Source organism: Pristis pectinata, chromosome 19 (genome assembly GCF_009764475.1).
Source record: "Pristis pectinata isolate sPriPec2 chromosome 19, sPriPec2.1.pri, whole genome shotgun sequence".
In the NCBI taxonomy this organism is placed as follows: domain Eukaryota; kingdom Metazoa; phylum Chordata; class Chondrichthyes; order Rhinopristiformes; family Pristidae; genus Pristis; species Pristis pectinata.
In genome coordinates this window covers 37,546,462-37,569,894 of record NC_067423.1, presented here as the reverse complement: position 1 = coordinate 37,569,894, position 23,433 = coordinate 37,546,462, and the positions used below count along the sequence as shown (strand labels likewise).

Sequence of the window (23,433 nt, the reverse complement as noted above, 5' to 3'; positions counted from 1 at the left end):
AGATGTTTTCTTTGGAGCAGAAGAGATTAAGGAGAGATTAACCAATGGTGTAACTGAGAGCCCTCCTACCTATGGATAGGAAAGATTCTTTTTCCTTAGCAGTTCATTAACCCAGGAACATGGATTTAAGATACTGGTATCAGTGTGTTGAATGATGGTAGAGACAAAAAGTCTCAGTGCATTTAAAACATAATGTGCTGTAATTTACAAGGCTGCAGGCTAAGTGATGGGAAGGGGGATTAGACTGAATGGTTCCACCTTGGCCAACATGACCATTGTACGGCTTCCTTCTGTGCAAAAAAAACCCCATCAAATTCAGAAAAAGACAATAAAAAAGATAATTCCTGGTCAGTAATCCTCGTGGTTCACTCACTTCCAGAATTCAAATCGCCTCCTATCTTAAGGTCACATTGCTAAAAATAGACAAGATCCTCTGACATGGGATACTAGGGTTGCAGGCTTTAGCTGACGAGGGAAAGTTCTTACATTGATGATGAGCAACTGTACGTGACTGGGATGCAGTAATGACAGAGTTTTAGTCTGAACTCTGCTAGTTTGTTGAGAGGGAGCTTGGGATGTGCCTTATGCTCACACTGTTTCCCAGTTCAGCAGGCAAATGGCTACAGTGACCAACACATTGTTTTTCATATGGATTCCTTCGATATACATACTAAAAATCACAGCATACTCAGTGGCTGTGATTTATAAAAATGATAACATGATGGGTTTAAACTCTCCTTAATTATATTAAAATGGCAGAACAGATATAAGGCAGAGAGCCAGACAGTAGATGGTGGAATCTGGAACAACACACAAAGCACTGTAGGAACTTAGCAGGTCAGCCAGCATCTATTGAGGGAAACGGACAGTCAATGTTTCAGGACAGCTATCTCCCCTCTTTCTTTCTGGTTTAGATGAAGGGGTCTCGACCTGAAACATCGACTGTTCATTTCCCTCCATAGATGCTGCCTGAGTCACTGAGTTCCTCCAGCGCTGTGTGGTGCTTTAGAACAGATTTAAGTGTAGATTTATAGAATTGTCATGGCACAGGACATTGAAATCTGCTGGTGCAACTGATCAATCCCATTTCTCACGGCCTGGCAAATTATTTTCCCTCAAGCGCCATCCAATTCCCTCACTGAGTTTCTACTATCCTTACAGGCAGAGTACCAGATCATTTACCTACTGCATAAAAACTTTTCATTCTCATCTGCTTCATAGCTTGTATTCGAAATTTTAAGTCTGTTCCCTATAAAGAATGCTTCTAAGAGAAGCATATATAAAGAATGCTATATAAAGAATGCTTCTAAAAGTTGGTGGAAAGTTTCCTTTCATTGAATCTCATGGTCACGAGATAAATGCCAGGTTAGAAAAATTAACTCCATAGATCTGCAGGAAGAACAGAATAAACTTTGGTTATACTCTGTTATGTCTAGATATCACTAGATTTTGATAATCCCCCTCTGAAGCTGGTGTGATGTTGTTCCAAACAAAAGGCTATAAGTCCAGCAAAATGTTATCTCACTGAAAGAACAGCTCTCAGGATGAGTTAATACTAATAAAGCACCAAACATAATTCCCAACATTTACTTCTAGAAAACATGATTTATTTGAAAAGGCAAGGGAGAGGAAAAAGTCATTAATTTGTTGAATGTTAGAAAATGCAACATAATGTACTGATTACCATTCAAAAATACCCTGCACATTCCACATGCCCAGAGATGTCCCTGAGTGCCTCAGAGTAAACTAAATTCTTTTTTGTTGCAGTCAGTTTGTGATATAAACTAATAGAAGCCAATTTGCACACAACAAAATAATTGCAGCAGTATCAGTCGAGGGATCAGGACATGACCTTGAATATCTTCATGCTACCTGAGAAGGCAGGTACAATGTCACCAAAGTCCGTTGGGCCAAATTCCAGGGCCTGCCTAATAAAAGACAAATTATCCGACACATCTTAGTCAAAATAATCCTCAATGTCAATGTGTGGGTCGAGTAAGTCCTCTCCATATGCAGAAAGATCCATTTGATTTAAAATGAGGTTTTCAAAGGTCTCTTCCAGGTCAGTTTCGCCGATGAGTACAGCTCCCTTCATCCTTCCATTCTGCATCACAACCTTGACATATTCCTGGCCTCTGGTACATCGCAGTAGCAGCTCATGATTTGTCCCCAGACCCTGGGCATTGTACTTTCCTAGCAACACCACCTGCAAGGTAAGTAAAGGATTCATGCAAAGTCAGTTGAGCGGAGTTATTACAGCATGGTGAGTCATTTAATTTCAAACGCCAGCAGGCCATTTCATGCTTACATTACATGCTGCATAAGCAGCAGTAACTTTGGAAGTAGCACCTGGGGAATTTTCTACCATAGTTTGTACAGCAGCTCAGAGTTTGGGTAACAAAAAAACACTGGGTTCAAATTGCTTTGAAATTCTATCCATTTTGTAATAACTCCTTGCAAACTTACCTTATAATTGAAGAATTTGGTGACGTGAGCAAATGATTCAAAGCAGAAGTCCAATTCAATTGATTCCCCTAATACTTCTGCTGCTATACACTTTGCTGCATAATATCCCATCTGTCTAGCTTGGGTCCACAGTCGCATCTGTTAGGTTGTGCAAATGAAAAGCAAGATGCAATCACTGGACAAATTGCATTTTCTAAAGTTAATGGAAAACACATTGTGACAGATGGCACCCCCAGTACCTGATGCCAAAGAGCTCGAGGCTCCCAAGATACAGTGCAGACGTCACCAGCAGCAAAAACATCCGGGACTGAGGTATGCATCTGCTCATCCACTTTAAGGCCTCCATCTTCTGCCACATCAAACTATATATATATAAAAAAGATAAATGTTATATCAATTAAAATAGCACTGCAATGTAAAAATGCTTCCATCTGAATAGTTCAATCTTGCCTTTTTCCTTCATTTCGAATTTGTTATTTCTTTAGAACCATAGATGTTTATGGACCAGAAGAAGAACATTTGTTGGCTCCTCACTTATTCCACATCCCTGTTCCTATGTTGTAGTCTACAAGGATCTAATATTTATCACTTTTCCCTCGTAAGATCTGTACCTTCTCTGCAGCCTGAAAGAAGTGGATATAATTGATCCAGATTTTTAAAACACCTTCAATAGAGTATCTCATAAAAGAATAATCCAGGGAATGAGCATTCAGACGACAAGGAGCAGGATGGATGGCTGACTGGCTTCAGGAAGCATCGAGTGGGAGTAAAGGGTACCCATTCACAGTGGATGGAAGTGGACAATGGTACTTCACAAGGATCAGAGCTGGAACTACTGCTGTTCACAATTTATATTCATGATTTAGATTCTGGAATCAAAAACACAATTTCTAACTTTGATGATCCACTCCAATTTGGATTCATCTACAATACCAAGATACACAATAAATTACTGGACAGCACTGATAAACTTGTAGAATGGTAAAATAAATTGTGTCACAGATAATGTGATGTAAAATATTTTGATTGAAAGAAGAGGATCACAGTACTTGGAGGGGGCAGAGCAACAAATGGCTCCTGCAGGACTAATAAAGTAGTGAGAAGTACCAATCACTAAAAAGGCTGTGCCAAAGGCTAGAAAAACTATAAAACTTAAGCACTAGGATTTATTTCTAGATAGACAGAATTGAAATGGAGGAATGCCGTGGTGAATGTGTGTCGAATCTTGGTTAGACCACACTTAGGGGACGGCACAGTTCCATATTATTAAAAAGATGAAGGCTATGGAGAGGGTGAAGAGAAAATTTACAAGAATGATATGAGGGCATGCACATCAGAAAAGGATGGATAGACTGGATCTCTTTCCTCATCAGAAAAGCCCATGGAGTGACCAAAATCTTTAAAATTATGAAGTGTTTCGGTAGCATGGATGCAGAGAAAATGTTTCCAATGTAGCGATGAGGAAAGCTGGAGGCCATTACTATAAAACAGTTACCAAGAAATCCAAAAAGGAATTCAGAAAAAAAAAACTTTTATCCTGTGATGCTGCTGCAAGTAAGTTTTTCATTGCACCCGTGCATACATGTACTTGTGCATAAAACAATAAACTCGACTATGAGAATAGTGATTATGTGGAACTTGCGACAACAGGGAAGCAATTGAACAAAACAGACAAGTGGAATTTTGACAAGCACATGAAGGGATAGACGGGTACATTGCTAGAAATAGATAAAAGACAGAAGAAGCCTTGAGTTGAGCATAAAGCATGAACAGGTTGGGCTGAATGGCTCATTTTTCTTCAAACTTTTGTGGTCTTGTCATTTTTCCCAGGTAAACCTACGTAAAGAACTGCATATATATAGCACCATTCAAAAGCTCATGCTATTACAAAGTATTCTAAAGCCAATAAACCAGCATTATAATGGAGGTAAATATTACTGCCAATTTATCAAGCATTACAGTTTCAGGTTTTTGATCTTTTTACTGAACTAGAAAACAGGTGTGTTTTATGTTGCAGAGGAGGAGGAAGGGTAGGGAGAAGGAATCTCCGTGATGGGGTGGAGACCAAAGGAAAATGGATCAGACAGATCAGTCTAACACTGGGTGGTGAAGTTTTGATAATGGGAGGTAATCTGGAGGAGGTGTACACAGAGAATAAAAGGAGAGTGAAGCAAAAAAAAAGTTGAATGTATGAGATACAAAATGCAGCAGTTGCTGAAAGACTTAAATCAAGGAAAACACTAGGAAAGTCAAGAGAACCAGGCAGCATCTGTGCAGTAAGAGAAACAGTGTTATATCTCTAAAGCTGAAACTAAAACAGAGGGTAGTGGGAACTGTATTTTGCCTCTTACACTGTTCCAAGGAAGCTCAAGGAACAACCTTTCACATAGACACGCTGCAATCTTTGGGGCTCAACAGTGAATTCAACATCTTCAGATAACTAGCCTTTCCTGTCTGTGTCAGAACTGGCCAGGTTTGGTGAAAGAGCAAGGAATACTGCAGACGCGTGGCGATTTAGGTGACGTCCATGGCGAGCATGGTTGGTGTTTCGGATCGCTAACTTTTCAAGGCAGGGAGTTGTCGACCTGGGGCATTGGTCCTACAGATGCTGCCTCTGTAGAATCAATACCCCAGGTGTCTAACACCTGCTGAGTGTATCTAACATTTTCAGTTTTGGTTTCAGATTTCCAGCATATCGACTCCCCCCCACACCCCTCCCCCCCATCTCCAGATAATTCTGACATAAATGAGTTTTCCTCTCAGCACAGATAATGCCCGATCTACTGGTCCTTTCCACCATTCTCCTCCACTCCATATTTCCAATGACTGCTGTGTTCTGTATTTCACAGTTCCAGTATTAGCTTCTGTTTCTCTTTCCTCTGTTCATACTTGCTCCAGACAGATTAGCGTCAGTTAACAAGCCCTCACAATCCATCATTAATCTCTGCCACCCATTCTTTCTTTGTCTCCACCCCGAAAATAGCCACTGCCTTTGTTCTCCCCTTGCTCCCATCGCCTTCCCTGCAATTTACAAAAGATGCCCGTATTCTAAATTCTTCTCCTTTTATTGAAAGGTCAACAACCCAAATTCATTAAGTCTGTTTCTCTTTCCAGAGATGCTGCCTGACCCACTGAGTATTTCCAACATTTTGTGTTTAGATGCAATTATGAATGCTGTGTTTTAATGATGTTGATTGAAAAGTAAATATTAGCAAATACTTATTAAGTAATTCACAACTGTGAATTATCAAATAGTTTAATTTAGAATAACAATTTAATAACTCAAAAAATAATTTTCAAATAATCAGAAACAGACCATGCTTCAATACAAAAGAAATTTCTTCTAACATCTCTCTTTATTCAGTGATCATTTTAAACTGATGATTCTTGGCCATTGAGTATTCAATTAGAAGAGACAGTCTTTTCTTATAAGAACCATTCATAATTTTGGAAATGTACAGGGTTTGGCTGTTCTGCTCCAAATAGCCACGAGGTGGTGTGTGCTGTCATTTTCTCCTCTTCTGCAGTTGCCTGAATGGCAAAACTGTTGCCACAAACCACTGAATTTCTACACACAGCTCTAGTAAATTAATGTACTGCATGGATCATTTTGCCTGGAAATTCTATTTTGATTCAGTGTTTTATTGTACATTTTTTCCCTGGCACAATTCTTTCAACAAACTACGAATATTACAAGACACTAATTGTCTTACTTATATTATTTACAATAACGTTGTAATTTAGTTAGTAGTATTTTAAAGAAGCCTGTGGAAATCCAAGCAGAACTGAATTCTCTTTCTCGACTAAAAAGTACTCCACCTGATTCTGTGCAAGAGTACACACAACAAATTTACAAGCACATCCATTTAGCCAAATTCTGTAATTTTCCCTCAGTAATTTCAGATGATGATTCTGTTTCTCCCATTCATGCTTCCTCCAAACTGACCTGTTGCTTTTCTAACTTGCCCTCTACCACTCTTTCACCTTGCATCACTTTTAGTCATCTTATTGCCTCGGCCCTTCACCTTATCACAGTCCTTCCCTATTGTACTAATCACCCTCTCCTTCCTTTTCGCAGATCTAAAAATCTGCATCTCCAGCTTTTCGCAGCTCTCATGAAAGGTCTTTGATCTGAAACATTAATGATTTCTCTCTCCACAGAAGTTGCCTGACCTGTTGAGTATTCCCCCACTTTCTCTTATTCCTCATTTATACAGCAAGATTCTGACTCACTTCTTTTGAAATGAATCTTCAAAACTGAGCCTAGGTGTGTTTCTGGGTTATAGTTCTCAAGGGCATGCATGAACTTCTGTACAGTACTTACAGGATTATCTGTGACAAATGGTTCAATGTTTGGTATTACTCCAGTTGCACTCACTATAAAATCAGAGCCATAGATTTTCCCATTTGTCAGTTGTACATACACAGGCCAAGATTCTAAAAGGAATGGAAAAGTAAAATCAACTCTTATTGTTTACACACTTAGACATATTGTGAAACCTTCTGCACACAGTTTTACACAAGATCATAGATACATCTACTGTTCCTATACAAAGAACAAACGTTGTTTGCAACTAAGCAACATTTTTGGAGTGTTTTCTCCTATTGTCCTATTCATGGTATACGTTGGATTGATTATATTTAGTACCATGCTCTTATAGTTGGCAAAGGGAATTAACTCTGATAACTCTGTCCTGAACTTGAATGCAAGTTCCACCAGGGAAAGCATAATGTTTTACTACATCCACCTATATTATCCATAAACAAAATACTTCAAACTTCCAGTATCTATTGCTATATTACATTCATTTTGTGCCATTGCTTTGCAGGTCAGTAAAAAGTGAATCTACTTACATCCAGTTAAAAGTGTTTCATATACTTTGAATAGTATAGGATGACCTTCAGGCAGAAGGTTCAACTAAGACTTAGTTACAGATGGGTTTTCTATCTTTACCCTCTTCAATTACTATATTTTTAAAAATTAGCTGGATTTTAAGCATGGTTAAGTGGATAAACCAGCTTGACAAAATACTATATCCACAACCCTGCCTGTACCACCATCCAATCAGCTGGGGATGCATTAGCATTTGTGTCTGAGATTATGAATTGGAAGATCATCAGCATTTTAAACAGTGGTGCCATCTACAAGACAGTATCATTAACAATCCAAACGACAGTCAGAAGTGAAGTATTTCTATAAATTATAGCTGCTGTCTAACACAAGGATATCAGTATTACTGTTATGATGGGAAACAATGACAGCTACAAAATAGTTATATGTACCAGAAACCTATTATAGTTTCGTCTTTTTATTTTCTGAAAAATTAGAACATTAATTTCTGTATAGTATCTACTAGACAATGGTCTTTATAATTGGGTAGTTTTCTAATTCCTAACTATATTGCTTCAAGGATAGATGTTTTCAGAAAACTCGTACAAGGTCAAAAATCACTAAGAGCCACTTCACTACATACCTTCATCTTTTTGAGCTTTTCTTTCTACTGATACATTTTCAGGGAATGCCAATGCTGTTTCCTGCAATGACCCAAACTCTTCCAGTAGGAAAATATTATCAATCTCACACTCATATTCAACGTGAACTCTGTGGGAAATCTAAAAGAAAGGACTTGCATTTATATGATGCCTTTCACCTTTTGTACTATCTCAATGTACTTATGTATGGAATCATCCATCTGGTGGGATGCACACAAAAACTTTTCACTGTATCTCAGAACATGTGACAATAATAAACATATTTTATTACCAATTACTAATTTAGTAGATTTCAAAGTGTTTTGCAGACAAGTAAGTACTTTTTCTTTCAAGTGCAGTCACTACTATAATGAATTTGCACACAGCAAAAGCTTCACAAACTGCAATGTCGTAACAGTTGAATAATCTAATTCTGTGTTGCCTGTTGAGAGATAAATATTGGCCCGGATAATGAGAAAAATAATCCATCGTTGTTCTTCACAGTAACAGCATGGGATCTTTTACATCCACTCAGTGGTAGACAGGGTCTTGATTTATCATCTAAAGGATGTTTTGTCTGCTCAGATATTGCTGTCTGAGTACAGTAGAGTAGATAGTGCATAGTTTTGGGGAAAAAAAAGTAAAACGCACTAGAATTAGCACTGAAGCAACTTTACTTGTTTTGCCCCTTTCAGCTTCATGCCCTCATGCCAGTCTGGTCCCAATGCACTACCATGTGCTTCACTTTCAGCGACATTTTCCTTTTCCCGTTCAAAACCTGCATTTGAGACAATGAACAGCTAAGCACTTGTCACATAAGCAACAGATCTCATTTTGATTCAAAACCTATCCTTTTGATATTCTGAGTTTTATGCAGCTTGTCAATCGGTGTTTAATTGAGTTTATACAGTTGCCACAGATCTTTTTTTATTTTTAAAATCTGTACTTTTAAAATTATTTCTAAAGTGATGTAAAGAAATAAAGCAAGGAGGAGGAATGAAACACTTTAACTTGACATTTTGCTTATTCCCCAATGCAAAGAAGTGCTGGAATTAATTAAAAAGCACTAATCTTTGAAAGCAATCCTTGTAAGATGAAAGGTGACTGCAAGTATGAAAGGGATTTACGTCTAGTTCAGGTCAACTTTATTCCATTTGGAGTTGGAAGCAAATATTCTAAAATTAGAAATAAAATATGAGATAATGCAGCTTTAACAATGGCTTATTTGCTCACGTTATCGACACATCATTCACTTTAAAGTGGATCATAAAAGCTGCATCGTTGCAATTACCTTCCGTTGTGTACTTCGTCCTTTTACAAGGGAGAGTAGCCTCAGGCTTATCAGCTTGGAGTTGAGGAATCAAAAACTCAGATGCTCCAGCATCAAAGAAAGTATTTCCAATTGCTTTATCTTTTATTGCCCAGATGACTTCACATCCTTCAATTTCATAGCTACAAATATAAATGAATAACAATTTTAGAACATGGGATAGTCATTAGGCACTCAGAATAAAAATCTCTCTTTGGGGAATGAGTGATATCATAAGCCTCGCCTGTACCAGGGCTGGCACAAAGCACAATAGACCTTTCAATACACTGCAAAGGATATTTAAGTTCTTCCTTCACTGGTCTCTCAACTAAGTATGGCCATAAGACAAGTGATTTGCAGTGTGTTCATCTACTAATTTAGATCCCTTCCCATAAATAATTTTGTCAGTAATTTTAGGGCCTTGACTTCAACTGTCTTCCCCCCTGCACTGACCACATATGCCTGTGTAAGAATGCCTTTGAGATCAACCTGTCCTTTTAATGAATCCAATGCAATTTCTGGACTCTTGAAGGCCTCTCCAGATCCCACATCCCCTGGACCACTTCCGAAAAAGTGGGGAATCCTGTGAATTTGACCAGCTGGCAATGAACTTCTTATTCTACAATATAACTTGCAAATTAGAAACAGAAACTTGTTATAGTCCTGTGGAACATCACAGAGCACTTTCTTCCCCCTGCTTCAATAGCACTGTCCAATATCTGCTGCTTCCTACCTAGAGCCTAATTTTAAAATAAAACGAGCAACAATGCACAGCTAGCTTCTTGAAGACAGACTCAGATGGCCTTGGGATGATGTCCTTTGCTGACAGCTTAAAGGGGATACTGCATGCTGATTGATCAAAGAGTCAGTACTTCTGCTGGATTCCATTCTTCAGTCAGGTTTAAAAATAAAGCCCAAATATATCCATTGGGACAATTTTGGCTACTGATAATTTTAAAAATAGTTATTAAATGAGGTTCACTCTCCATTAGCAATGCCGTCACTGATGCCACTGGAAGCTTATCCACTTTCTTATATTGTAATTCCAATGAAAGCTGATCAGAAAAGATACACAGAAATACATCAATACTGTATGCGGCATGGGAAACAAGAATATCAAAAGAATTAGTGAATTCTGGCAATAGATGCCAATGCAGAGAAATGCAAGTCTTTCTAGTCAGGCTCCTTAAGTTCAACATCAAAGACTCCCTGATCAGATGCAACATGGATCCCCACAATCTATTCCAACAATGAGCCTCAAACTGAGCCTCACAAACGTATCCCTACTTAATGTGATGTATCTCCATTTCCTAAACCACAAATCCAACCTAAATGAGATTGATAATTATGGTAGTGTGACCCGAAACCCACTCAAAACTGCCCGCATTATTTCCCTGTTTACAGTGAGACCCAGGAATGAAAGTGACTTGTGTCAAACCACTCTGAACTTAAGTTCCCATCTCCCAAAAGCTCAATTATATAAAATTGACAAATAAAATTGGAGTATCTTTGTTCACCACTTAGACTTTAAAGTAATAAAATATACTTACACTAGTTCCAGTGCTATACCTCCATTCCCTACAATGATGACCCTTTTGGCTCTAGCTAAACGACCTTGAAATTTCTGCAAAGAAAAAGGGAATTCAGTATGTATAATCAAATTTCAGCAGGTCTTCTCTTTGTCATCTTCTGCAACATTGTTCAAGCAAATATTTTAGGTTTTCTAGACTACAGCACTTCATTATTTGACAAGGTAGTAGTAGTTTTCAGGCATTGGAACCATTCACTCTTGCACCATGCGCAGACTTTGCATCGTTGCCTCAGTTAGGTGTTGTCATCTACCCTTTAAAAATCAAAGCCACTTCAAAATCTACAACTTCACTCTTGTATGCTATTGCCTTATTTTTAAAGTTCTTAGATTTACTGTAATTTCCCAAATCAGAGCCCATCCTTCCCATGTTTGAATCTCTCCAATTAGATTCCAATTCTTGCCATGCTAGTGAAAGAGCTCTTATCCAAATCACTAATGACATTCCTGAGTGATGACAGCTGTCCAATCTTTCTCCTCAACCTCTCTTTGGTTAGCCAGAGAGAACACTTTAAATGCCTCCTTCTCTCCCTCATCCTCAGAGATTGTCCTCATTGGCTTCAATTGTATAGTTTAGAGTGAAGCACAGTGAATATCCAGTAATAATAAGCTCTTTGCCCACTATCTACAAGGATCCTAATGTTCCACTTTCTGGAATTCCACTGCAACATAAAAACTGCAACATACTTCTATGGTTAACATCTTGGTTATCCCTCCCAATACCTCCTCCTCAGGCTCAGCAATAAATTAAACCTAACTCCACCAATGAAATACTTTGGAATGCTTTCCTATAAGTTATGATACAAAGCAAGATCCTGCTGCAACATTAAAATTCATCAAGACAGTGTGGTGGTTGGAGAGTGGTGTAAAAGGAACTGTTTATAACAAGAGCTGAACAAGTATGATTTTGTTCTGACAAGATTAAGCTGCCTTGAAAGTAGACATAGACTAATTATACCGGTATTGGCATAAAGGGCAAGTTGCTCTCTTTGCATGCCAGGTCTTCCGATTCTTAATTCCTTTTAATGAAATAGTACAAAAGCTTGGAAGTCAATCTCGAGGACCCATTATTGCTTAACATTTTTGCAGAGCAAAATGATTAAAAATTCTTAGAAAGAATTTACTCCACAGAAACAGGTCTTTCTGCCTCTCTGGTTTATGCTGCATTTGTTCCCCCACATCTCCTTTTCCACTCTTAAATAATATCTATATAATTTTTCACCGTGCTATATTTATCTAGCTTCTTAAAGGCAGCTATTAGCTTAAACTACCCCAAGCGATTTTTTGCATTTTATCCACTAATGTTTCGACTAAGTTTACTGAATTTATTAGTAATTAGATATATATTTTTGGCCCTTGCTTCAGATTCCTTCACAAATCTATCCCATCAAGCTCTCTCATAATTTTAAACATCTCTATTAAATCCTTAGATTTATTTTTAAATAATGGGAAAACTAACAGCCTGTTCAATGTTTCCCAGTTATAACCTTCCAATTCTATTAAGTTCATTTTGCAACGTTCTCCAACACTTCTGCGTCATCTTTTAGGTTACCCAAATTAAATGTATTTTTTACTAAAATGATTTAGAAAAAAATTGATCTTAACTTTTACACAAAGATTACACGTTGCTCCCTTATGTATAACAGTTTCCAAATGCCCAATCGCACAAGCACATCGCATTTATGCTCAATGACCATTGCTGTGCTGCCTCTATCCTCTGAAATCTAATGGGTACATTATCTAAAGGTCTGCCAGCTTTCAGGCTTTTCTTAGTGGGAGATGTGCAAAGTCCTTTGCCGATCTCATCAGTTTCCCTTTGATCCAGCAGAGGGCACTGCCATGCTGCCATGTAATTGAGAGCTCGGCAGCACCAAATTGAGTTGGAGTACCTTAATCTGGAAGGGTGGAAGGCCACCGCCTTGGGGAGATGGAGGGATGGAGTTGGGGGTGGAACAGGTGCAGAAAGGGATGGTCTGGCTCAACAAGATCAAGGCAACAGAGGGCTGAGAAGGGGTTTGGCTCAATTTGACCTGAGGAACCGAGTGGGTCTGTCCCAGTGAGATTCTGAGAACAGCAAGGGTTAAGGGTCCATACAAGTAAAATGCCAGGAACAGTGTGGGACCCCTACTTGAATCATCATCAGATCAATAAAAAAATAATATGGAGTCTGCGTGCTATGTCATACATTTCATTGCAAATAAATGGAACATTTTCATGATTAAACTGCATGAAAATTAATGTTGCTGATATCGTTGCATAATCGTGGTGCAATTATTCATTCTCTGGGTGACTATGAAACTGCTTCTGGTACTGGTGGTTGAAAGATAATTGCAGCTGGGAGGAGTTGTTTTCTTTCTGATGTAGTTTTGAAGATGCCAATTCAAATTATTTAAGAAACAGCTAAGTGCTTTAATGGAGTGGAGGGGAAGATGAGTGTACGAATTAACACGTTATGAACAAGTTGGCATTAAACCTTGGTGACCCAGATAGAACAACAATTTTAGATTCTCCAAGAACTCACTGCATTTGTCCCCTTCTATCATATAAGATGGAGATAATAAAAATAGACTTTCAGACTGTCTAGACTGGTACTTTTCAAACCAGCCCTCCAACCCAATCCTCTGTCCCATAGGTCCCTTTTGTGTTAAAATAATTGAAGCAACAATGACTTCCAATCTGACTAATAGAGGGTTTTATTCCTGTTATTTATTGGAAAAGTTTTACTTAAAATTATATTTATTTACACTCAAACAGTCAAAATGTATTTTAATTTACAGGGCTTTTCTAACAAACTCAGTTAGATCTTTTGGAAATCCCTCAGATTGTCAAACGGTTCCGTTGACACCATTGTGTAGAAATTAGCCAAGGGATCAGATGGAAGTTGGATTGTGATAGCTGCAGCCCTTTCGTAAGGCATTTTGTTAAATTTATAAATGCATGCAATTTGAAATCATTATTAAATCAAATTAGGAACTTCCTCATTATTACAATTTTAAAGAATGTGCCTGCTCCAAGTTCTCCCTGAAATCACTGTATTACAAAGCAATTGCATGTATTTCTTTGCCAATTTTCCTCTGGTATCTCATTGTTTATAGGGGTCAATCTCAGACTGCTGGCAGTAGTTTGAAGAAAATCTATATTTTGGGCGATAGGTACACACGACTTTGACACTCAGCAAGCCTGGGGCTGGGGCCTTGCTGGCTATCAAAAGCAGAATTGAGAAGTTCCTGTGGTGCACAGAATATCAACTGCTCACCCTTTCCCTTTCCCTTGCCCACAACCCCCACCCCAGCATCCCGCCCCCCACCCACCACTACCTTGGAATACCAGGCCTAGGGCACATAGGATATAACAGCAATGGGATGCACTTGGCAAGCTTGGGCTGCTCAGTGGTCTTCAGACATCCTTCAATACCCTTTTGAGTCCCTAATGATATCTTTCCTCATTCAATTCCTCATATTTTCTACAGATGACCCTCTCACCAGAATGAGATAGCTGACATTTTCCAAATGCAATGGCTTATTTTTAGCACCAAATATATCGATGGATTTTCCTCAAATACTTCCATGAATGACAGCTTGGTTCCCTCTTTTTAATTTTGGGAATCTTAAAATTAGCATGACATTAGCACTGACAGCTGTTTAATTTTGAAGGTAATATTGACTAATTACGACAAGTAAAATTATCACAGGACATCTTCTCCAAGTTTGGTTTTTGTGTTATTTATCAGTAATAAAAAAAATATTTGAAAAGACCTCTTAAAAATCAAAGCCTTGAAATTAAGCAACAGCGTTACACAAGTAATAAAAAACTTTCTTCAGAGTGAAATGCAATAATGATTGTTTCCAAGTCATTTCACATGACTCCAGAAATTTAACCAGGCATTTTTTGGAGTGAGTCACACTTTGATTTCAGCTTAAGACACACATCAAACCACATGCAATATTCCTTTTGGAGTCTTGCTGGGGAAATTAGTCCAGGTTGTTTGAGGACTGACTCTTTGATCACTTGCAGGACAACCATTTTTAAAGGCACAGTGCTTGACTAAAACCCTCCTGAAGCAAGTGTCTTCTATCTTGCCGACCTTGCACCATTCCCTCAGTCCCACCTCTGATCTCATTTGCTTCAACGGATTCCACCTCCAACCCATCCAATAGGCTCCCACACTCCAACCAAGATGTCTATCCAAGTTCATCCCAATTGCCTGTGTTTGGCCCATATCCCTCTAAACCTTAGAGTCACACAGTCATAGACAGATACAGCAGAGAACAGACCCCAAGGCCCACTGAGTCTGCACAGACCACCAAGCACCCATTTACACAAATCCTACTCTAACCCATTTTATTCTCCACAAATTTCCATCAATTCTTTCCAGATTCTACCACTCACCTACGAACTGGGGGCAACTTACGGGGGCCAATTAACCTATCAACCCATACATTTTTGGGATGTGGGAGAAAACAGGAGTACCTAGTCACAGGGAGAACATGCAAACTCCACACAGACAGCACGGGAGGTCAGGATTGAACCCAGGTCACTTGAGCTGAGGCAGTCGCTCTACTAACTGTACCGCAGTACCACCCAATATTATGTAGTTGGACTATTCAGATCCAGAATATTTTTCCCTCCGAACAGAACGGTTTCTTGCTATATACAGGAGAGTATGAAAACTATGGTTTTGTTAGAAGTTTTCTATTACCTTTGCACTGTCGGTATCCCGAATTCCTAAGACATATGGGTTATCTTTGACTATCAATTTTGGCCTCCCTCCAGTGCATATGCACAGCTTCTCGTATATATACTCTTTCCCGTCTTCTGTGCGAATTTTCTGGAAGAACATGAACAAAATTGTTACATAAATGGTAAAATGAAAAAAAATGTGAATCCTATACATTGAGGCCATTGGCTTACTGTACTCTTATTTGTGCGATGTGGACTCGTGTACAATGTTTTACCCATAGCATTGTGAATTAATCTTGTTCAAATACAGTTAAACATGCTGCAAATAGTGAAATGAATGAGGTCAGGAACAAAAGTACAGCCAGTCCCTGGATTACACAAGGATTCCGTTCTGGAGAACTGTCTGTAAACTGATTTTTCCATAACTCAGAAATGAACAATTTCCCCCAAAATGAAGATAAAAACCCATTGGCTAAAATAGATGAGCCTCCCTTCCTGATGTACTACTTTGTTTTCTCCCAGTATTGCATCGAAATGTAGTCTATTTTCTATAGTTACCTCTATTGTTTTGCTCTGCAAAAACTTCCTATAATTCTTTCATTTCAAATACCTTCTATGTTCACCTGAACACTACTCATAATTAACATAATTTGGCATACACTGTATCCAATTATTAATGAATACCATAAAACATTTTAATATTAATTGATAGGCTAACAAAGCAATCACTTCCAAATATTGGCTGAGATTGTAAGTAATCAAATTGTAACTGATAAAGGGGGTATAGTAGATAACTCATGAAATAAAGAGGGAGTTGAGGAGATGGAAGGTTGTGGAGATGTGGAAGGTGCAGGCTGTCAATCTTCTCATGATGTACTTGTTTGCATTTCCGTAATTAACTTTCTTTCTTAGAAGCTGTTCAAAAATTTACAGGAGAATGTGTGTAAAGTCCGATTTCCATACGTCAGGTCTTCTGTAGTGGGGAGAGCCTGTACATGGCATAATAATATTTCAATATAGAAGTCAAATGATAAGATGACTAAAAATGACAAAGAAACATTCAATCAGTATACTATATTGTGCAATTTATCATTAACAAAGAGATATTTTTGTTATACAAATAATTGCACTTGGTTTTGATGAGAAAATTAATTTTTCAACTGCAAAATGAATTCTGAGAATCCTTGCATCTCTCTCCTTTTAGAGACCATGACTGATCACGTTTGCAAGTCGCACTAAATGCATTATAAATTTAAATGTTAACACGGTTTGCTTCACTAAATGACATTCAGTCAATAAACTTCCTTATAAATAGTTTAGCCATAAAGCTGAAAGAGATCCAATAAATTATAATTAAGCATGATGAGGCCGTTTATCCAATGGATGCTACTATCTGAACTCACCAGATTTGTGCTCGAAATTGTGCCGACATTAGTTTTAAATGCTCACTAAAATTACTCTGCATATTCACAAATGCAAAATCTTTCATAGACACAGGACAAACAGAAAACAAAGCAGAATGTAACTTTTTTTTAAAATAACTTTTATAGATCCAATCACCAAGAATCCATACAGTGGCATGCAAATGTTTGGGCACCCCTGGTCAAAATTTCTGTTACTGTGAATAGCTAAGCAAGTAAAAGATGACCTGATTTCCAAAAGGCATAAAGTTAAAGAAAACACATTTCATTAATATTTTAAGCAAGATTACTTTTTTACTTCCATCTTTTACAGTTTCAAAATAACAAAAAAGGAAAAGGGCCCGAAGCTAAAGTTTGGGCACCCTGCATGGTCAGTACTTAGTAACACCCCCTTTGGCAAGTTTCACAGCCTGTAAACACTTTCTGTAGCCAGCTAAGAGTCTTTCAATTCTTGTTTTGGGGATTCTTGTCCATTCTTTCTTGCAAAAAGGCTTCTAGTTCTGTGAGATTCTTGGGCCGTCTTGTATGCACTCCTGTTTTGAGGTCTATCCACAGATTTTCGATGATGTTTAGGTCGGGGGACTGTGAGGGCCATGGCAAGACCTTCAGCTTGTGCCTCTTGAGGTAGTCCATTGTGAATTTTGAGGTGTGTTTAGGATCGTTATCCTGTTTTCATCTTCAGCTTTTTTATAGACGGTGTGATGTTTGCTTCCAGAATTTGCTGGTATTTAATTGAATTCATTCTTCCCTCTACCAGTGAAATGTTCCCTGTGCCACTGGCTGCAACACAAGCCCAAAGCATGATCGATCCACCCCCATGCTTAACAGTTGGAGAGGTGTTCTTTTCATGAAATTCTGCACGCTTTTTTCTCCAAACATACTTTTGCTCATTGCGGCCAAAAACCTCTATTTTAACTTCATCAGTCCACAGGACTTGCTTCCAAAATGCATCAGGCTTGTTTAGATGTTCCTTTGCAAATTTCTGACGCTGAGTTTTGTGGTGAGGATGCAGGAAAGTCTGGAGAAAAAAGGGTGCAGAATTTCATGAAAAGAACACCTCTCCAACTGTTAAGCACGGGGGTGGATCGATCATGCTTTGGGCTTGTGTTGCAGCCAGTGGCATGGGGAACATTTCCCTGGTAGAGGGAAGAATGAATTCAATTAAATACCAGCAAATTCTGGAAGCAAACACCATACCGTCTGTGAAAAAAAAAGCTGAAGATGAAAAAAGAATGGCTTCTACAACAGGATAACAATCCTAAACACACCTCAAAATCCACAATGGACTACCTCACGAAGCACAAGCTGAAGGTTTTGCCATAGCCCTCACAGTCTCCTGACCTAAACATCATCGAAAATCCGTGGATAGACCTCAAAAGAGCAGTGCATGCAAGACGACCCAAGAATCTCACAGAACTAGAGGCCTTTTGCAAGAAAGAACTGGTGAAAATCCCCTAAACAAGAATTGAAAGACTCTTAGCTGGCTACAGAAAGTGTTTACAAGCTGTGATACTTGCCAAAGGGGGTGTTACTAAGTACTGACCATGCAGGGTGCCCAAACTTTTGCTTTGGGCCCTTTTCCTTTTTTTGTTATTTTGAAACTGTAAAAGATGGAAATAAAAAAGTAATCTTGCTTAAAATATTAAAGAAATGTGTCATCTTTAACTTTATGCCTTTTGGAAATCAGGTCATCTTGTACTCGCTTAGCTATTCACAGTAACAGAAATTTTGACCAGGGGTGCCCAAACTTTTGCATGCCACTGTACGTGGTAACTGATATGCCTGAAATATTTGCAAAATAATTTTTTTTTACATGTAGTTCTGCATCCAGTCCTTGAACAGCAGAATGGATCACATCAATGTTGGGATAGTGTTCTTTCAGCATGTGAGTTGGTCTTTCTTCAATCTCAAACTCTTCCAAGGTCTTAGAAACCTTTAAAACAGAGAAAATAGAGAAAGGACAAACTTTCAATCTGCACTGATAATAAATTCAAGTAAAAAATAAAGCAAAAATGTTTCACTTAAGCCAGTAACAAAAACAGAAAATGCTGGAAACGCTCAAGAGGTCAGGCAGCATCTACAGAGAGAAACAGAATCAATGTTTCATGTTAATTGTCTTTTATCAGAACTAGCAAAATGAGTAAACAAATTGTTTCAATTTGCAGAGCCGGAGGGGTGGAGAGGATGTCTGTAACTGGGTGAAGACCAAGGTTGTTCAGGTAATATAATCGTTTTCAGTGCCCAAAAACAAGAGGTCAGAATGGGAGTGGACTGGAGAATTAACACGACAGGTGACCACAAGCTCAGAATCAACCTTGCAGATTGAAGAGTAATATTCTGCAAAAACACTCACCCAATCTGTGTGTTTTCTCCAGTCTAGAGGAGACCACATTGTGAACACTGAATGCAATATGCTAATTTGGAAAAAGTACAAGTGAATTACTGCTTCACTTGGCAGCTGTGTTTGAGTCTCTAGATAGCGAGAAAGGAAGATGTTATACAAGAAAAAGACACAAGAAAGACTGCAGATGCTGAAAATCTGGAGCAACACACACACAATGCTGGAGGAACTCAGCACGTCAGGCATATCCATGGAGGGAAATGAACAGTTGACATTTTGGGCCGAGACCCTTCATCAGCACTAGAAGGAAAGAGTGCAGAAGCCAGAATAAAAGGGGGGGGGGGGGGGGGGGGGGGGGGGGGAGGTGAGGAGGAGGAGCACAAGCTGGTGGGTGATAGGTGAATCAAGGTGAGGGGGGAAGGTAGGTAAGTGGGGGGCAGGAGAGATACAAAAAAGGCAAGTGTTGCATCTCCAGTGATTGCATGGGAAAGCATAATGAAAAACATGTTTTCCAGAACTGAAATTATACTCACCTGTTTGAAGTTCATCACTGCTTTAATAAGTGGAGATGCTGTAATTAGAAGGATCTCATCTTCTGGGAACTGTCCAGCAAGCTACCAAAACAAAAAAAAGTTCCACCATTTCAGAACAGGTCAGAGAAATGCAGGTTAAGTGAATTACAAAACCATAATTAATAAATGCCAACAACATACCCTAACAATATACGTCAACAAGGCTTCATTTCATTTCACATAGCTTAATAAAATCATGAATGTGGTCCCAACAATGCATTTTCATACTGACAGGAGGCCTGAGAGAATGTTCTTACATTGACTTGGGACACCGGGAATATACCAAGTGCCAACCGGAGGCGTAGGACACCTACTTCACACTGACAGTGCATGCATGTGGAAGAGGATATGGGAATGTGGGCTCCAGGGTGGTCTCTCCAAGGTTCTATATAATTGTACTGAAATCTTCTTCTCAAATCCTCTTGCGATAACGGCATTTGTCTTTCTACTGCACCAGCATGGTAGCTTCCAGCGACTTATGTATAAAGACACTCAGGTCCCTTTGAACAGCAACATTTCCCAATTTCTCATCATTTAATAAAAATACATATCATTTGCTTTTCTACTGGAAGACAACCTCACATTCTAACCACACTGTACTCCATCGTCCATCCTGCTGCCTACTCTATCAGCTTGTCAATATCCTCTCAAAGCTTCTTTGTGCTGTCATTTGCAAACTTAAAACTGTTACGTGTGGTCCTTTCAGCCAAATAATCGATTTGTATTGTGAAATATATAGTTACGGACCAAGCACTATGGTTGCCACTGATCACCTGAGAAGGACTGTTAATCTAGATTGATCCTTATGTATGACTTGCATGAAGGACCAAGTGTACTGTAGGCACATTTTCTGAGGATACAGAATAGGTTAGCACGTTGAGACGAGAACACAAAGCCTGCAAATGGATATTGATAGTGAGTAGGCAATATAGTGGCAGAAGGAGCATAATGTGGGAAAATCTGACATGATCCACTTTGAAAGGAAGAATGAAGGAAAAAAAGAAATATTATTTAAATAGAGCAAGACTACAAAATGTTGCAGTACAAACAAGGGGTCTGAGTTCATAAGACATAAAAAGTTACCATTCAGTTGGAGATAGTAACCAGGAAGGTTACTGGAATTCTGGCCTTTTTTTTGCAAAAGGAATGGAGTATAAAAGTGGAAAAGTTTTGATGCATTTTTGCAAGGTGCTGGTGATACTACACCTAGGATACTGTGTACAGTTTTGGTGTCCATATGTAATGATAGACTTGGGTTGGAGGCAGTGCAGAGATGGTTTACTAGGTTGATTTCTAGGCTAAAGGGGTTGAGTAATTCAAGGCAGAGATTGACAGATACTAAAACCACAAGGGAGTTAAGGGTTATGAGGAAAGAGCAAGAAAGCGATGGATACGAAGGCTGGACCAGCCATGAACTAACTGAATGGCAAAGCAGGTTCCAGGGCTGACTGGCTTATCCCAGCTCCCTTTTACGTTAACCAATTCTCAATCCACTTGAGAGTACTACCCTTCACACAAATCCAAGTCCACTCTGCCTATATTAATATGTTGACACCTCTCCCCTCTTCTCCATCCCCTTCCCCATCCTTCAGCCTCGAATTATCCCTTATCCCCCACTCATCACACCCCAAGCATCTCTACCACCCCTTCACCTCCCAAATCCATCCCCACCACCTCCCACATCATCTTGAATGTCCTCCAAACACCTCCACTTCCCCAACTCCACACCCCCAGCAACACTACCCCCCATTTTCCTACCCCTTCCCATGCCCCACAAACCCCCTTCCCTCAACCCCCCAGCCCCACTCTCCCACCTACTTCCCCCAACCCCCCACTCCCCCACCTACTCCCCCCAGCCCCCACTCCCCCTTCCCCACCTACTTCCCCCAACCCCCCACTTCCCCACCTCCTTCCCCCAACCCCCCACTTCCCCACCTCCTTCCCCCAACCTCCTTCTCCCACTTCCCCACCTACTTCCCCCAGCCCCCCACTTCCCCACCTACTTCCCCCAGCCCCCCACTTCCCCACCTACTTCCCCCAGCCCCCCACTCCCCCACCTACTTCCCCACTCCACCTACTTCCCCCAACCCCCACCTACTCCCCCCAGCCCCCCACTCCCCCTTCCCCACCTACTTCCCCCAGCCCCCCACTCCCCCTTCCCCACCTACTTCCCCCAACCCCCCACTTCCCCACCTCCTTCCCCCAACCTCCTTCCCCCACTTCCCCACCTCCTTCCCCCAACCCCCCACTTCCCCACCTACTTCCCCCAACCCCCCACTCCCCCACCTACTTCCCCCAACCCCCCACTCCCCCACCTACTTCCCCCAGCCCCCCACTTCCCCACCTACTTCCCCACTCCCCCACCTACTTCCCCCAATCCCCACCTACTCCCCCCAGCCCCCCACTCCCCCTTCCCCACCTACTTCCCCCAACCCCCCACTTCCCCACCTCCTTCCCCCAACCTTCCCCCACTTCCCCACCTACTTCCCCCAACCCCCCACTCCCCCACCTACTTCCCCCAGCCCCCCACTCCCCCACCTACTCCCCCCAGCCCCCCACTCCCCCTTCCCCACCTACTTCCCCCAACCCCCCACTCCCCCACCTACTCCCCCCAGCCCCCCACTCCCCCTTCCCCACCTACTTCCCCCAATCCCCCACCTACTCCCCCCAGCCCCCACTCCCGCTTCCCCACCTACTTCCCCCAACCCCCCACTCCCACTCCCCCACCTACTCCCCCCAATCCCCCACCTACTCCCACCCATCCACCCCCCATTGCCCCACCCCCACCACTTTCCCCTCCCACCTACCTGCTCGGCACACGTGACACCCGCCACCCCGCCCCCCACCACCACGAAGCGGGCTCGCGCCGGGTCCCGCGCCGTCGCCATGGCAGCGGCGGCCCCCACTCGCCGGCGGCTCCCCTCACCAACGCCGGGGCCAGCTGCCCGGAAGTTACGTCAGGACTCGCGTAAGCCGCCGCCGCTGTCGGCGGCTGGGACGGGCGCGCATGCGCCACCTCCTCCCGCAGTGGGGGAGCGGGCGGGGCCGGTGCGTCAGGTTGCCCTGGGGACGTCCTGGGGTGTGAGGAGGGCATCTGGACCCTGGGTTGGGTGTGGGGTTGGGGGGGGGGGTGGAACACGCTTGGGTTCCCTTCCCCACGTCCCAAAGACGTGCTGGCAGTTTGATTGGCTCCTGTGCATTGGGTGGTCCAGCTGGTGGGAATGTGGCGGGAAGGTGGGTGGGATGAGCCAGCATAGACTCGATGGGTGAATGGCCGCCTTATACGTTGTGTGGAAATAATCAGAATCAGGTTTATTATCACTGACTTGTACGCCGTGAAATGTGTTGTTTTGCGGCGGCAGTACGGTGCAAAGGCATGAAGTTGCTATAAATTACAAAATAAATAGTGCAAAAAGAATAATGAAGTCGGGTTCATCGTTCAGAAATCTGATGGCGGAGGGGGAGAAGCTGTTCCTAAATCGTTGCAAAGGCTGAGAGCAGCACACAAAACACTGGAGGGACTCAGCGGGTCGGGCAGCATCTATGGAGGGAAATGGACAGTTGACGTTTTGGGTTGAGACCCT

At 41.0% G+C, this 23,433-nt stretch overlaps 1 protein-coding gene across 1 annotated transcript; it reads right to left on the bottom strand.

The window, feature by feature from the left end:
• Positions 1–1,573: 1,573 nt before the first annotated feature.
• On the bottom strand, positions 1,574–22,791 carry pyroxd1 (pyridine nucleotide-disulphide oxidoreductase domain 1). The gene is made up of 12 exons (XM_052033885.1): positions 22,657–22,791; positions 19,811–19,891; positions 18,750–18,869; positions 15,535–15,663; positions 10,798–10,871; positions 9,230–9,390; positions 8,616–8,716; positions 7,941–8,079; positions 6,791–6,903; positions 2,706–2,828; positions 2,467–2,604; positions 1,574–2,206 (listed from the first exon to the last, which is right to left on the bottom strand). The coding sequence occupies exons 1-12, from the start codon at positions 22,735–22,737 to the stop codon at positions 1,958–1,960; spliced, it is 1,509 nt and encodes a 502-aa protein (XP_051889845.1). The 5' UTR covers positions 22,738–22,791; the 3' UTR covers positions 1,574–1,957.
• Positions 22,792–23,433: the final 642 nt, after the last annotated feature.